This window comes from Oryzias latipes, chromosome 4 (assembly GCF_002234675.1).
Source record: "Oryzias latipes chromosome 4, ASM223467v1".
Taxonomy (NCBI): Eukaryota; Metazoa; Chordata; class Actinopteri; order Beloniformes; family Adrianichthyidae; genus Oryzias; species Oryzias latipes.
In genome coordinates, this window is record NC_019862.2 from 3,117,879 (window position 1) to 3,134,656 (window position 16,778).

The 16,778-nt window shown below is 43.8% G+C and overlaps 1 protein-coding gene across 1 annotated transcript; it reads right to left on the minus strand.

Moving 5' to 3' along the window:
• Positions 1 to 325: 325 nt before the first annotated feature.
• Positions 326 to 11,605, minus strand: LOC101166291 (histamine H3 receptor). Its single transcript, XM_011473715.3, has 3 exons — positions 10,885 to 11,605; positions 10,264 to 10,430; positions 326 to 2,149 (listed from the first exon to the last, which is right to left on the minus strand). The coding sequence occupies exons 1-3, from the start codon at positions 11,198 to 11,200 to the stop codon at positions 1,292 to 1,294; spliced, it is 1,341 nt and encodes a 446-aa protein (XP_011472017.1). The 5' UTR covers positions 11,201 to 11,605; the 3' UTR covers positions 326 to 1,291.
• Positions 11,606 to 16,778: the final 5,173 nt, after the last annotated feature.

Here is a 16,778-nt window from a genome sequence, read left to right on the forward strand (position 1 = left end):
GTTTACAAAAGCAAAACAAGGCAGCCACATTTGTATAATTTAACCCTTGTGCTATCCTAGGCACTTTACCATTGGGAGTTGGGTCATCTAGACCCACTAGACAGTGCTCTGAACCTTTTTTCTTCAATGATTTGTGATCTTCACTGGTGTCCATGGATTACATGAAATCTTTCCACCTTTATCCACCTTTGTCATGGTAGGGAGAACACGTCAATGTAAGGATGGGGTCATCTGGACCCCATAGGATAGCACAAGGGTTACCCAAGTTCTGGCTTATTTGTTCTGTGATTACAGAAGTAAGATAAACAGACTCATGAAGTCTGGCATTTTTCATATTGTGAAAAAACTTTAATGTATTTTTTTTCATAGAGATTATTAACACCAACAAAACATCTTTCCATCCATTTTATGCTCCTTCTTTGTGCTGGAGCCTCAGTAACTTGATGTATAAATTCACTGAAAGCAAATGGGAAAGCACAAAAAAGTCACTGTGAATAAAAATACCCAGATCTCCTTTTTTAAAAGCTTCACATAAATAATTCTGTTGATGAACGGCGTGAATTGGTTTTTGTGGAGATGTATGCAAAAGGTCTGGTTTTTTGTTTTTTTTCACATGAAAAGCAATGTGTTTGAAAAGGGAAAGTCAGCACGTCATGCAGGGAAACAGAAAATGCTTAAAGACTGACACATCCTTGTTTCATTTCCAGAATAATGCTAATGGAAGCTAAAAAGCTTTTCCTGCCTCTTCTTAGAAACCTGAATGTTAGTGAAGACTCTGTTTCTCTATGCTTCCATTCATGGACATAATTTAGCAACTTCTCGTGCAGTACAGTGCGCCTAACACAATAACTTAGGGGAAATTATGGTAATCACGCTCTATCTGGCTACATAAGAGATCACCTCACTGCTTCAGCACATTAACTTCTCAAAGGTAAGTAAACCCTTGATAAACCGCATCACTCCCTTCTGTCCTACTTACCATCGAAATGCATTTGGAAACATATACGACTTGAAAAATCTGACACTGGCTCTAGGGAGCACTTTAATCAGAGGCAATTATATCTACTCGCACTGATGAAGTGCGGGTGCTCTGCTCTACTCTATCATTAAGGAGATTGAAGTGTGTTTTTAAGACGGTTTGCATTGTTGTATTGCTGTCAAATACAATATTTCATTTCATCATTTCTGTATACACCGAAACATCTTTTTCATGGAAGAACATTGTATGGATTTGTACACTGCGTGACCAGCGTCTTCTGTCTGGATCGATCGAAATCCGAGCTGTGCTCTGCTAACAGGACTGGGCCTCAATCTGAGGCTGGACAGACTGTCTCTTGGGGCACAGGATCTTTGAGAAAGCCCGCCTGAAGCTGGTGTGGCACAGAGGGTACAGAAACGGGTTGATGGCGGAGTTCAGCCAAAGAAGCCAGAATGTCATCTCATACCAGTAGTTTGCCACACATTCACCGCTGCAGGCAGCACGGATGATCATCAACAGAGTATATGGAGCCCAGCAAATCCCAAAGATGCAAACGATGATGGCCAAAGATTTGGCGATCTTTTTATCCCTAGATAGACGAGACCCAGGAGTTCTACGGCCGGGTGGCATGCAGGAGGCTGTCTGCTGAAACAGCCTGGAGTTTTTCCTGTGAGGGGAGAACTTCTCCCTCTGCACAAAGATCTGACTGGTGTCAGGACACCCACTGGAAGAGGGGGACAGGACGTCTTCATCCTCTATGACCGCAGAGATGGCTGCAGGCTCGCTGGATGTCACTTTACGGGTCTTGACAAAAAACACTGACCAGCCTCCTCCATCTTTGCGTCTTTTCGATTTCCTCTGAGGCTCAGGCTCGTCTTCAGCACAGGCATTCCAGTTCTTATTCCTCTGGTGGATATTCAGGTAGATGCTGAGGTTAAAGAAAGCCACAGACACAAACGGAGTGAAGAACTCAAATGTAGAAGCGCTGAGCAGGAAGTACCACGTGAAGTAGAACTCTGCATAGCATTCGTGGGCTGGCACAATGCTCTGACCCACTATTGCCTCCCAGAAGATGATGGCAGGACCATAGAGGAAGAAGGCCAACACCCACACAGCCACCATCTTCAGCACGGCCTGGCGGGTCATGTTCCTCTGAGCCCTGTATTTCACCTGTGTGGACAGAAAGGAGGCCGGACGGTGAGTCACAGCGATGAACAAGAACCTGCTTCAACACCAGGGTTTGTGACATTTCAACCAGCTGGAGGCACAGCAGCAGGCTGACTTCAGAGTCTCCCCTTCAAACCCAGCTTTTGCTGTATTGTGTCGGAGCAGCAGAGAGATGCTGTAAATAAAACCCACTCGTGACGCACTTATTCCACACTGTGTGACTAAGAGAGCGCAGGGGAATGTTGGGCTGAGAGCCACATTCACCCAGGAAACATGAGTATGAAAGAGACATCTGGTTTGTCAGCCTCATCCTCGCTGCATTTTAGCTTCACCTCCTCTCCGTGTGAACCATCATTGAGCAGGGCCCTGGGTTTTGTTGCTCTTCTTCTGTTCTAGTCTTCACCTTGTTGCTCCAGCTGGGCTTGGCCCTGTGACTCACCAACGCTGCCAAAGTGGTTCACTGACAAAATTCAACCAGAAATGATGAGTTCAGCCTCTCCACAGCATGGAGTTTGCTTTCCTGTAAATGACAGCCACCATGCTGGTCTGAAAGGAAGAATGAAGAGAACTAATGAGAGCTGTCATTCAGAACCAGATCAAAGCATCCCAAGCATTAAATTTGCTACTGTATCGCTCAAAGAATTCAGCTAAGAAGAAATTTTTTTCTTGTAAACGGCGCATGAAAAGGCTTAAGTGAAGTTATCACAACATGTCACAAAAGAAACACGTTCATTGCAGTGCTGCATCCAGACTCTCAGATCTTTGTGTTTAATGAATAAATCTGTGAAACGGGCCTGAATAAAAGAAAGGGTTGATTGGACTAAAGATACATTTTGACAACTCCTTTAAGGACTTCTCAATTCAACTGCAATTCAGCCAGGTTACTGACAAAGGTCAGGTTTTAAAACCAAGGATGAGTGGAAGAAACATTTTGTCTTTTAGTTTATAGTTTCTCCATCCCTTTTCCTGGAGCCTAAATAACCCACCCTGGATCATCTGAGCCCATCCATCCATTTTCTAAACCTGCTTATTCCTGTCAGGGTCACATGGTTGCTTGAGCTTATCCCAACCACTGTCCCTAGGTGGGTCACCAGTCCATCACAGGGCCACACAAACCTATGCAGTGTGTCTTTGGACTGTGGGATGAAGCTGGGAAAAAAAATACACATGAACGAGGAGAACATGCACAAGCACCCAGCCGGGATTGGAACCAGGGACTTCTCACTGCGAGGCCAGAGTGGTAACCAGGCCGCTTCTTAAAAAACATAATTTAAACTCAACCTTGCAGCAACAATAGCTGTGGTTACATGGACAAAAGTAATGGGAATGAACACCTGATCAGAATAAAAATGCATCATGTCAACACGCCGTTCGGAATACTCTGACCTGATTAGACTCATGCTGATCAATATTTCTTTCCAATCAAGATAGGTGGGTTATGCCGATTGTTGTGCATATACACAGTTTATTCCAGTCGTGGGTCACTACTGCGCTGGCTTTAGTTATGCGTAGACGGTGTGGCCTTTGGACTCCTCTGGACCGGTTGGCCGACTGCTTCGCCAGAGCAAACCGTGTCTCTGAGCAAAGCAGCCGGACTCGTAGCTTTGTGTTTGCGGGGAGTGGAGGGTGCTTTGTTACAGTGTGCGCTCCGGAGGAGACTTCGGACCGCAGTCCGTCCGGCTGCTCTATGTGAGCGTGCTGCCGGACTCTTTTCGAAGCCGCACATTCCAGAGAATCCGTGTAAACATAAACGATCATGTGAGTTCATGTTTCCAATTGTGTCCATACAAAATAAAGACTGATGTTATTCCCACATATTTTCATGCAGCCAAGATGCACCTGGAGGGGGGTATTGGGCCCTCGGCGACAGTGTTCCCTGGGTGCTGGCTTCCTGGGCCCGGCAGTCCTCTCTCCACGCAGGGAGAGGGATCCCTGACACATCACATCTGAGCCGGGGCGGTCCATGTCCCTGTGGTGTGGGTTCTGGTCCCTACCCCTGAGCACTGGGCCTCGCCCAAATTTCCAACTGTGGGCGAGCCTGGTCGGGCCATGTTTACAACACTTCTGGTGGACCCCTTTTCTCCTGGGCGGGGACGGCTGGCCCCTGCCTTGCTCTCTCCTGGACCAACCGTGGGCCGGGTGGGTGGCTGTCTGGAGCAAGGGGCCGGTCCCCCTTGGGGGGGGGTTCTGGCTCGTACCTGGGGTTGGGGTTGGGGGATGCCCAGAACTCCTGGGTGGTGATGAGGTTCTCTTCTGGTTGGGCTGGAGCTTGCACTCTCCTGCTCTCTGGCTCTGGGGGCCTCACGACGGTCCTGTTGGCCCTGGCCTGGGTGGCGGATGTGATCGCCCGGGGGGCGGTTGTTCTCTATCTGCTGCCGTGCGGGTGTTGGGGGGTTCTGGCTGGTGCTGCTGCTCTTGCGGGGGTCTTGGTGTGAAGATGGCTGGACACTCTCCCTTCTTCTTCTTACATTCCATCATCCATTTTAGAAGAACATAAACACTCAATTGAACACAGGTGTTAGCTCACCAAGTATTTTGTGAGTTTTGAATGAAATATCTCACACTAGTTTGTTTGAAGGCACAAGTGTGCGTGTGTGAACAATATTTGTATTGTGTACACGTTGACATGGACACTTTTGCAGTTAACAGGTGTGTTTATAACATTTGAGTGTGTGTGGACAGGCCCCGCCTCTTTGAGATTTGTATTAACATCCAGTAGCTTGTTGCTTTATGCTGCTTCATGGTTTTAAACCCCCCCCCCCCCCCCCCCCATGATCACCCTCCTATTCCCCCCTCTCTCTAACATCCCTCTCTTTTCTTCCCTTCTTTCCTTTTCCGTCCGGTCCAACACAAAAGATTTTCAAATATGGTTCAAATTAATAAAGTTTGGCCTCAATTACAAAAGGGGTTTATTCAGACATACCTCTGTTTTGTCTGAAGGACAAGTAAAAAAAGAAAAAGAAAAAAGATGCAGATTGCAGCTTTGAACACATTGATTTTAGGTTCATCCACGGATAAATGTTGTTGTTAGCACACATTAGCTTAACCCTAACCCTCCTTCCAGCTCCGTTCTGCCAAGAATAAAGCATTTGCCGCACGGATTTTAAAAAAATAATGATCTAACAAGCACCTAATAATAATCATAACAATAAAAGCACATTTAGAAGATCCTCTCTCTCTGTGCTGCAGCTTTGTTTGTTTACAACAGAACTCCCCGTTTCTTCTTCTTCGTCCGTTTCCGGTATTTTAAACAGTTCTGAACACGTCCATTTATTCTGACCGACAGTGTAGCGTATGCAAACGTTTGTTATAATATGATAAAGTTTTTCTGGGCCCATGTATCAGTTCTAATCTGATCTTTGATCCGATGACAGAAATTTGGCACATGGAACCACAGCGACTGACTTAATAAATCAGTATATAAATCTATAATCTGAGTTTTGGAATCCCTCCTTCTGTGTCCTCCAGAGGTGTCATTTACAATCATTGTGTTGTTGAGCATTTACAAGTTCAACACACAAAAGAAGAAGGAAAACTATTTTCTTGTGTCCTTCAATGTACCTGTGTTCATTACAAAACACAATGCAGGTGTCACACATGGAGGAAGCGAATCCCAAATAATCTGTTTGTTCTGTCAGGAAATAAAAACTAAAATCCTTTTTTGAAGTGTAAATGTGACGTTAATGACAGGAACTCTGACTACCGTTGTTGCTTTTTTAATCTCCCCTTTAAAGCTTCAAGCTTTCTTCTTCCCAGCCAAAGCAGCTCCATCCTCCAACATAGGCTGTTTAAATGATCAGAGCCTGATTGAAGCTATTTTAGCAAATGTGTCAACAGCTTTATGATTTTTTCAAATGTTTCTGCTCATGTAAAGAATAAATACGTTCATATTGAGACATTTTCATATTGTTGGAAAATTTAAATGCGGGAAATTATTTATTTCACAAACCACAAGCTGGCCTTAAAGTGTAGAAAATTAGGATTTATAATTGTAGTAGGTTTAGGGGATGTCATCTGGACTTGGTTTTTAAAAGTTAGAAGACGTTTCGCCTCTTATCCAAGAGGCTTTGTCAATTCTGAATTAGCTGGTCTAAGAGCTGGTATATATATGCGTCCATATTAACGACCCGAAACCATGTAGGCTAAGTGGACAATACCTCCAGTTTCAGGTCTGACTCCTCCCCCATGGAGGCATATATATACCAGCTCTTAGACCAGCTAATACAGAATTGACAAAGCCTCTTGGATAAGAGGCGAAACGTCTTCTAACTTTAAAAACCAAGTCCAGATGACATCCCCTAAACCAGAGGTGGGCACTGAGGGCCGCATTCCTGCATGTTTTCCAGCATACCCTGCTCTGGCATGTTCTAATTGGCTGGACACACCTGAACCAGGTAATCAGTCATGAGTAGGGCAAGATTATTGGCTGGACACACCTGAACCAGGTAATCAGCCATGAGTAGGGAAAGACTATCTGGAAATCATGCAGACACACCGGCCCTCGAGGCCTGGAATTGCCCACCCCTGCCCTAAACCTACTACAATGGAACCAACCTGGATGAATGAGAGTCTTCATAGATAGGATTTATAATTGTTTAAAAAAAAGGGTTGAACAGTTTTTTTACTTGTGAATCCCGTTTGAAAAACTATTTTTAAATGAAATACTCAGATTTTAAATGCAAATATAAACTTTGGAGCCACGTCATGTTACAGACATCGTTCAGTGGAGCTATGAGTGCAGTGTTCAGGTTTGGTACAGGCGTAAACAGTGTGTGTCTGTATGAAGCAGGTGCTCATCCTCAGCACAGCATCATTAAGGCTTAACACTTTATCCAAGGAATGCACTGACTGGATCTAATCCCATAATTTGAGCCTGTCGGTCTCGCCTTTGACTTCCTCAGTGGCTTCATAATCCAGCTCAGTCATTTTATGAAGCCCCTCAAAAACACCTTTCCAAACGTCAGATTTAGCCTTTCGTCTCACAAAGCTCAAAGCTGTTTCTCTGGTTTTCTCTGTTCAACATTTCACTCATTTCTGTCAATTCTTTGTCTTTCCTGTTTTGTGAATTCTCCAGGCAGAGATATCACTGATGACACACCGAAGCTGACTTTCTCTGCCAAAACGCTGAATTCATTCGTTTGCAATTCAAGACTACAGCATTCATTCATTTTCTATTCCGTTTAGTCCCTATCGGGGTCACGGGTCATGAATGAATGAATGACTACAGCATTCATTCACTATCAATTAATCATTGACATTTTATTCAAAATCAATTTTATTTGGTTAAAACACTTTTCACAAAACTATTTTTATAACCTGGATGGAACTATCTGTAATAAAATGATCAGTTTTACAGAAAAAAATGAGAGCAGTTTTCTTTTTCCTGAACAAAAAAACTTTAGAGGAATTTCTGCATAATTAAAGAATCAAAAGCAATCGTCTGAGTAAAGACAAACTCAATATTTATGAATCACCTTAAAAAACCCATCCTTATTGCATATGTAGTGTTATTAAATAGTTAAACAAATCAAGGTTAATGCACTAAAGTGCATGCATCACTTTACAGTATAATGACTCTTATCTAATATCAATCATGACATAAATGACTAATAAATGGTTCTGAGAGCCATCAGAACCTAAAGGTATTGGACATATTCTGTAAGGATTGAGTGTTTTAGTTTGGTTTTTTTGTTGTCTTCCTGGGTTTGCTCATGTTCTGAGTTGTCTCCTGTCAGTCACCACAGGTTCATGTTGATCGTCCACAGCTGTTTTTTCAAGTCTGTTCATTCTTCTTCCGTCTATTTAAGTGTCTGGTTCTCAGTTCTACATTGTCAGATCATGTGGCCCATTTGCCACCTCTTAGTTTCCCCGTGGTGTGGATAATTTATTTAATGTTTAAGTGTCTGTCACCAAGTCTGCTCTCCTGCATTTTGGCTCCTACACCCACCAGTTTGTGGCACATTCTGATGCTGGGATTGCTCTTTTGAAATAAAAATGCTGATCTTTCCGCTGACCACCAGGAAAAGGACGTCCCATGTGTATGCAGGTGTTCAGGTTTTTGCTCAAACTGCAGTTTCAGAATTTCAGAGCAACAGACCTACCAAACACTATCTCTTTACTATTGCATTAAAATAAACCCCTTTTTCTTTGGAGGGAATATTTTAATCTAAGAAGGAATTAAAAGTAAAGGCAGTATTAAACAGCCTTCACTATTCTTCTCCAGCTACCACGTCTGTCATCCAAGCTTGGTGAGGCCACACTCTGACTTCACAATAACCTGGGAGCTCATTGGGTCGTCATCTGTAACACCTTTTCAGTTTTCAGCTGCCAATTACAGCTGATTCAAATGTGAATTAACTTTGGATTTTATTTTTTTAATTATCAAACAGTGTTTGAATTATTATCATGGCTTTTCTTTGTCCTAAAACCTCCATTATCACACTGCTGTAACACAAACACCTGAGGCCCACAAGGAGTCTGAGGCCACTAACTGACAAATGAGCCGATGACAACAAAGCTTCATCTATACAGTTTTAAGAGCTGGAAGCTTATCAAAAACCTTTCTCATAGTTCAAAAGGTGATAGGTCAATCCATTTCCTAAACCAGCTGGATCCCTGTCAGGGTCACCGGGTTGCTGGAGCCTTTCCCAGCCACCGTGGGGTGTGGGGGTTCACCCTAGACAGTTTTGCAAAGACAAACAATCTCACATTCACACCTAGAGAAGATTTAGCAGTACAGATGATCCAATGAAGCATGTGTTTGGACTGTGGAGGAAGAAAACCCACGCATGAACGAGGCAAGAGCGCTAACCACAACACCCCCATGCAGCCCATGACAGGCCCATAACAACCGTAATATGCTTTGTATATCTTGAGCTGATGATTGACTGTAGTAACGTTCATTCTACTGCATTTAAGTCCATTTCAATCATGACTACAGGAAAAGAGGGTTTAACCGGTGACGGCCACACACTAAGACTCAATTACTTATCAGGTCAACGCTGTGCTATGATTTGATTCAATCTCACATTGGTAAAGGGTAAATGCCGGATACTTATATAGCGCTTTTCTACATTCTGATAAGGTCCAAAGCGCTAAACAGTCGCAGACCCATTCACCCATTCACACACACACATTCACACACTGGTGACGGCTACGCTGCATTATTTGGGTGAAGTTCATGTGAGCATTAATGGCGTTTTCTATTTCACCTCTATTCTGGCGAGAATGTCACAAAAACATCCTCTGAGCTGCTCCCATTTCAGGAACTTTCCAAATGGGGAGGGGAAAAAATCTAGCCCTGATGCCTCATAGAACATGTTAAAAAGCTCAGGGTCAGTCTGGATTTCTCCTGATACATGCATCTGTTTTGGTAAAACAAAACGATTTCTTCACGCAGATTGAAAACTGATGTCACACCTTGGAGTACAATGAAGATCTTCTGTCTGCCAAAGATCAAGTGCATGAAAATGTTTGGCCATGTTTAACATGAGCTTGTGGGAGTTTCCTGAATGAATGTCTGAGGGAATGAATTCTCCAGGGACCAAATGGCTTCTTTAGTAGTGGAAAGAAGAGCATAATGTGACAGTCTTTCCTTTTACCAGGACCTTTTTCATTAGATTTGATAAGTTGGCAAACATTTGGATGTTTTTCTGAAGTTTTCATTAATATTCAGTGGAAGCAGAGAAAAAAGTGCTCATGATTGAAACTTGATATTTGCACCTTCTTTGGAAGACACAATAAAAATTTGATTTTTTTAATTTTAAATCATCCTCCACAGAGTTCTGTCTCTTTTCCTCCGTGCTCCTCAGTCTGTTCCTCAATCAACACGGGCTTAAGAGAGTTGGCACAAAACACTACATTTTAACCTGATTACAGAGTGAATGCTCACTAAATGATTAAATAATCTGTTCACTATGAGAAAATATATCTGAGTTCCTTGGCTGTATGTCATGTGGACTATTTTACTTAAACTGAATGAAGTTAACACAGAGAGACTAGAGACAATCCCTGAAAGCCTTTGACATCCCAGCATGACCTGCTCCAGAAAGCGATGCCTACAGGAACTACACGTGGTTCTGTGTACTGATGTGTGCGCGTGTACTGTCTGTACTTACTGCTCTCGTGACGGAGAGGAAGCGGTCATAACTGATGAGGACGATGTTAAAGACCGAGGCGGTGCACAGCAGGTAATCCATGACCAGCCACACTTTGCAGAGACCCTTACCCAGCATCCACTTGCCAGTCAGGTTGTATGGGATGTACACCGGGATGCAGAAGGCACCTGTAACATGCGCGCACACACAAACACACACTGCATGATGATCCAACACCTCCCATCATTAACGCCCATGCCTTCCCTCAGTCTGGATTTGACACCTATTCCATATGCAATTACGGGATAACTTAAGGAGCCCGCAGAGACCGAGCAAAGGGCATCTCGGAAGCAGAAGATACGGTTTCCACTCTTTGCTTCACAGCTTCAGCAGGCAGGGGAGGCGCGTGAGTCTCCACAGCAAATACAGTGATGCTACAGTTACGCGTGACCGTGCGTAAAAATGGACATGGATGGATAAAGGGAAGATTCTGTTCATCCACTAAAAACTATTGTATGACTTAAAAAATGAAGAATGAGATCGAAAACAAAATTAAAAGGGAAAACATTAAGTCCGAAAAGGCAGAATTTAAACAAAGTAGTAACGCGGCAGAGGTAAAGCAAAAAAAGAAAGAAAACTCACCCACGAGAAAATCAGATATGGCGAGATTCAGAAAGAAGTAGTTGCTTTGAATTCTTAACGTTTTATCCACAACAAAAGCCATGATGACAAGTGCGTTCCCAGCAACCACAACAATGACCAGGGTCACCATGAGGACCGACAGGATCACCACCAGGTAGCCGGGGAAGACGGTCCCAGCCTCCGTTACTGCAGGCGTAAAGTTCCCGCTGAAGTTGGACTCCAGGATGTGCGCCCCCATACTTAATCTGCGACCCGAATCATTGTAGCTGTCCTTCATAGCACGCTCTAAAAGCCGCGCTCTGATCCAGCAGAGCATCCGCGCGTTCCGCTCCACCTTAAGCAGGTGGTGAAGGAGGACCTGAGGCTGGAGGAAGGCACTTTTCCAGATTCTCCCATTTTCCCTTAAAACGGTCGTAACCACGACTCAATTTGAGTTCAATAAAATATTTGAGTGCTCTCTTCGTTCCTTTTCCCTTCCTGACAGTAAATCCTGCGGGTGTTCTCCACCTTTGGACTCTCAGCCGCCTGGCGCGCCTGCTGCCTGCCTTTGCGGGCGCAGCTGAGCGCAGTGGATTTTGTCCCCCAGTGTCAACCCTCACAGACACGACAAATGTATCCGGTCAAAGTTTCTCAGTAAAGCTTCTTGTCGAACCTATTCTCACCGCGCAGACGCCACGGAATTAATTTTTGAATCGATAAAAAGACAATCCCTAGTCCTTCAACAGCTTGTGTTTGAACGCATCATTTATCAAAGCGCCTTTTTGCGTAAAATTCTCAATATAGTCGGTGATTAAAACATTATTTTCATATTAAACTCTAAATAACTCCTTTGATCATCCATTCGACCAAAGCTACAAAATAATGATAAATAGACAACAACAACAACCCACTGAAGTCAGCATGATGCTGACTTTTATTTTGAAGACAGAAGAAATTCTATCATTCACAGGATCTTTCCTTAATGCAGACGTTTCATTTGCCGTGACTGCGGGGTTCCAGACATGCAGCTATGTGTCCAAGTAATGACCACATCAGATAGGTGACAGTTCAAATTGAAGGATGTGGTCAAACGAAGAAACGAGGCTCCTCTGAAACTCTCTGTTGCTGCTAATTACTGCATGTTTGCTGGAGCTTCAGAGAGTTCACCTCCAAAGGCATGCGTGAGGATCAGCAGCAACATGGAGCTTTTTCTCCTCTGTTCGTCCTGTCTTCTATTCACTCTCTGAGAATACACAGAAACGTTTTACATCCTGCCTCAGATTAGGAGGCAAGGCAGCCCCCTAATTAGGGGGCATTTAATTTATATTAAATTAAACTTTTAACATTCACATTTATATTTAACATTTAAAATTTAGGTTTACATTTAGATATAACATTTACATTTTACATGTATATTTACATTAATATTTATTACTTATCATTAATATTTAGATTTCAATTTAGCCTCTAAAAGTCCACATCCTCAAGTCACAGATAACTCTTTTATTGGTGATAAATATAAACACAATGTGATATAAATGCAGCAGATATGGAAAGAAATGTCTAAATGTGGTAAAATTGTCACATAATTTCCAAGAGATGAAGTTTTACATTCGGCGCCCCATAAGGCAGGAGAAGGAATGGGTCCTACAGGCAACCTGAGGATTGCTGGGGCAGGTGAAGCTGAGCTGAGGGTATGGGGGGGGGCAGGTGAAGCTGAGCTGAGGGTATGGGGGGGGGGAGGCAGGTGAAGCTGAGCTGAGGGTATGGGGGGGCAGGTGAAGCTGAGCTGAGGGTATGGGGGGGCAGGTGAAGCTGAGCTGAGGGTATGGGGGGGCAGGTGAAGCTGAGCTGAGGGTATGGGGGGGGGCAGGTGAAGCTGAGCTGAGGGTTGGTGGAGGGGGGCAGGTGAAGCTGAGCTATGGGTGGGGGCAGGTGAAGCTGAGCTGAGGGTATGGGGGGGGAGGCAGGTGAAGCTGAGCTGAGGGTTGGTGGAGGGGGGCAGGTGAAGCTGAGCTATGGGTATGGGTGGGGGCAGGTGAAGCTGAGCTGAGGGTATGGGGGGGGGAGGCAGGTGAAGCTGAGCTGAGGGTTGGTGGAGGGGGGCAGGTGAAGCTGAGCTATGGGTATGGGTGGGGGCAGGTGAAGCTGAGCTGAGGGTATGGGGGGGGGAGGCAGGTGAAGCTGAGCTGAGGGTATGGGGGGGGCAGGTGATGCTGAGCTGAGGGTATGGGTGGGGGCAGGTGAAGCTGAGCTGAGGGTGTGTATGTGGAGGGGGGGGTTGCTTTCCAACAGAAACTGATGCTTCTGATGACATTTATTGTGGCGTTCCGTTCATAACTTAGTTTCACAAATGTGGATGTTTCTCTGCAACCAGGAAACCTGTTGTGTCAATGTGCAAAAATACAGACCTAAAGCTGCTTTGCCAAAGGATTGGGTGTGTGTTTGGGAGGAAGCTGGGGGGGGGGACTTCTGTTGAGGAAGAAGAACGTAAACTAAATCAGGCTGTATGAAAGTTGGACCAGAGGCTGCTTCAGGTTCTTCTTCAAATGAATCTATGCGCATCTTTCCGTCCCAATGTCTCTACAGAGGCGAGGTTTTACTGTCTGTGTGATGCTTGGGGGCCCTTCCACTTTTTTCATTCCTCATGGCTTTTTCTCTTGTGCCACCATTACTTAACTAGCAACCAAGGGGAATTTTCTTCCATCAGAACTTAATGTGCCGCAGTTTTTTACTACTCAAAGAGCTATTACAAGCCACGCTCCTACAATCACATCCGTTAGTGAGAAGAGGAAGAAAAAGGGTATGTGTGAAAAAGAAACTTGCTGTGGGTTGGCTGGAGCTAATTGTAGACCTTTTCAGTACTGGATGTGCATGCTGTTGCTTAAACAGGGAGACTCTGGTGTGGTTATGGTTTACATTTGGAAAGTGGGATGAATGCATGGCAACCAGCAGCTGACAGATTTGAGGTATTTTTAGGCAGAGGCTTCCTCAACCTTCTGAGTTACGGCAGCACCATGTCTGTTCAGTTGTGCTGCAAATCTAGAATGGTTGACAGAAGAATCAACATCTCCCTATAAATAAGTAGGCTATAGAATGGAGCACAACTACAACATTTCACCAATAATCAAGACAAGGACCATAAAAATTCCTTTGAACTTTCTTTTTCAAACAGGAAACAAATCAAAATGTCAGAATAGCTTCTCTGTCTATGTCCGTCGCCGTGTTGGAACCAGACGTCCCTTAGTAAGCCGTAATTGGACTGTGTCAGTCTGTGTCTACATTTCTATGGCAATCGCTTTCACCAATCACGAGTGAGCATATTAGAAGGCCACACCCCTTCCACTGAAAGCGAGCTCAGAAGAATTGTTCGACGCGAGGCCACCTACTTTTATTGAGGCATCTGATCGATCAGTTTATTACTTGAATAACTTGAACTACAGAAAAAATATCAAGAACATGTTAATAAAAGGTATTAGAACAACAATGGTTATTCTGACCAATAGATTGACTGAGTAACTGCTGGTTATTTCTTGATGGGATTTCAACTTTTTGGGACCAGAGGGTACTTCCTGTTTGGAATGCGAGGGGGGAGTGGCTGCTCAGTCCAGTTCTCATTTACTGTCAATAGTTCACACTTGACAGTTTAAAGTCAGCATTTAACCTATGAAGCATGTCTTTGACCCATGGGAGGAGACAGGAGAAAAAACCCACACATGAACAAGGAGAAATTTTAGCAATCACTTTAAGATTATTTAATTTTTAACGTGATATGTGCGTCATATATGCGATATAAAGATAATACATCGTTGGTACATGTGTGAAAAGTCAGATAGACATATGTGGAACGGTCGTGGAAAGCCACAAATTGGAGTGCGCGTCTCGCAAAAATAAAAAAAATTACAAAAGATTTATGTAATAACTGCTTATAAACTCTGTACAATACGCATAAATTGTAGAATTCCTTTCCGACCCAAAATTTTGAACAGCTTAGAACCGAAGTCACCTAGAGACCCGAAACCCTCAACAGACATTTGCGCACATCGACGAATGACAAACGCAAGAAACACTTATAAATAACCCTTGTGCTATCCTAGGCACTTTAACATTGGGAGGTGGGTCATCTAGACCCACTAGACAGTGCTCTGAACTTTTTTTCTTCAATGATTTGTGATCTTCACTGGTGTCCATGGATTACATAAAATCTTTCCACCTTTATCCACTTTTGTCATGGTAGGGAGAACACGTCAATGGTCATCTTGACCCCATGGGATAGCACAAGGGTTAAGTACTGTCTGTATCTAGAAAAAGCCACCTTTCCATTGGTGTCAGTGGGACTCCTCTTTGAAACCAGCCCCCATTAGTCAAAGTAATAAATGTTGTACATGCAGGGTTTGAGTTCTGCTGTAAATGGACCTGGTTTTCTCAAATTAAGTTTGTAACCCAAACATGTGGCATCTGCCCTGCTTTCACACCAAATGATAAATGACTTCCTTAAAGTCTATATCTTCAAAAATCTTCTTTCTATTTTTGTTTATGGGAGTCCATGCCTCAGCTTTATAAAGTTGTGCAGTACCAAACAATCAAGGCCATTTGCTCCCACAAAGTTCCCACAAAAGCAGATGGGCTTTTCACAAAGAAGGAAGTCCCTGAATATCAAACCAGACATGAAAATGTTCTGGTAAATTAAAAACGTGACCAAAATGAGACAATGGGTACACACTTCAAACCATCTTCACAAGGGTATTTAAAACATTTCAATGTCTGTTTCCTTTTTTCATTAACAAAAAAGAATAACTCTAAACACGTTTAATGTTTGTGTTTGTTCAGAACTTCCAGACTTGATCAGAATCTGTGTGTTCTTCAGTAATGTTCGGTCCGCTGGCTGAGGCTGAGGCTACCTACACATCCATTCTTTGAGAGACGCGCCTCTAGGAGGTTAGGGAACCACCATCCTCAGCAATGTTGTTGCTTTCCGGGTGAGCTCTGTGCCTCCTGGGTTGAATCCACCTGGGACGGTCCAGAGGACTCCCCTCTCCATCTCCTCACCCACACCTGCTTTCAGGTGACGTCTCCCTTCAGGTACCACCCATCATTTGTTATTGATTTGGGATTAGTCTTCAACTTTCACATGCAACTTGACTTCCTTTTCAGACACTGACATCTCAAGAAAACCTACGCCTGCCACAGATAGCTTTCACCTTCACCATACGTGCAAAATGATGTTATGACTTGTATACTTGCATTACTGCTGCGGCAAAGATGCCAGAATTCCAGGTGGCGGGTTGCCACAATCAACAGCAGCAAATGTTTTTATGTGAAACTTTTAACTTGACAGATAATTATTCCCCTCAGCCAAAAATTAGTGTTTCACAAGTCAAACAAATATGATTAAGGGCTGTGAGGATTGGGTTCAGTGTGATGGCAACTTGTCAGGAAGAAATTAGTCTTTGCTAAGTCAATTAGCTGTAATCATTCCCAATGGCTGAAGACGTGTGTGGAAATTCAGATGTGTCGAGACGCCGTGTTCTTGGTATCGCATCGCTTGTGGATGTTTTGTACCACACATGCAAGTCAAGGTTGATGAAAGTCAACATTTTTTAGATCAAAGGCAGTTATTCTGAAAATCCAACTTAAGCGCACCGATAATCCTCGTGCAGTAAGGAAGGTCTGGGGTGGTCGATATGCAGGCTGGATCTCCGCTGAGTGGAATGGAGTGTCACCAAAGCAGAAGTGAGAAGAGAAATCTCAGAGGAGCCAAAGTGACGTGCACGTTCCAAGAAAAACGGCACGAGTGGAAAGTGGAATATTTACGGGGCCTGAAGTTCATGTCAGATGCTTGGAGCATTTGTGTGGGTGAAACTCTGTGAACTTGGTTTGTTGAGCAGTAAGACTGTGAGCATATTCCTTGGGAA

Excerpts from the sequence above, each read along its gene's own strand:
- LOC101166291 (XM_011473715.3), bottom strand. The coding sequence starts at position 11,200 with ATGCTCTGCTGGATCAGAGCGCGGCTTTTAGAGCGTGCTATGAAGGAC. Across the intron at positions 10,431-10,884 it reads CATATCTGATTTTCTCGTGG|GTGCCTTCTGCATCCCGGTG; the intron begins GTGAGTTTTCTT and ends CGCATGTTACAG. Across the intron at positions 2,150-10,263 it reads TCCTCTCCGTCACGAGAGCA|GTGAAATACAGGGCTCAGAG; the intron begins GTAAGTACAGAC and ends CTGTCCACACAG.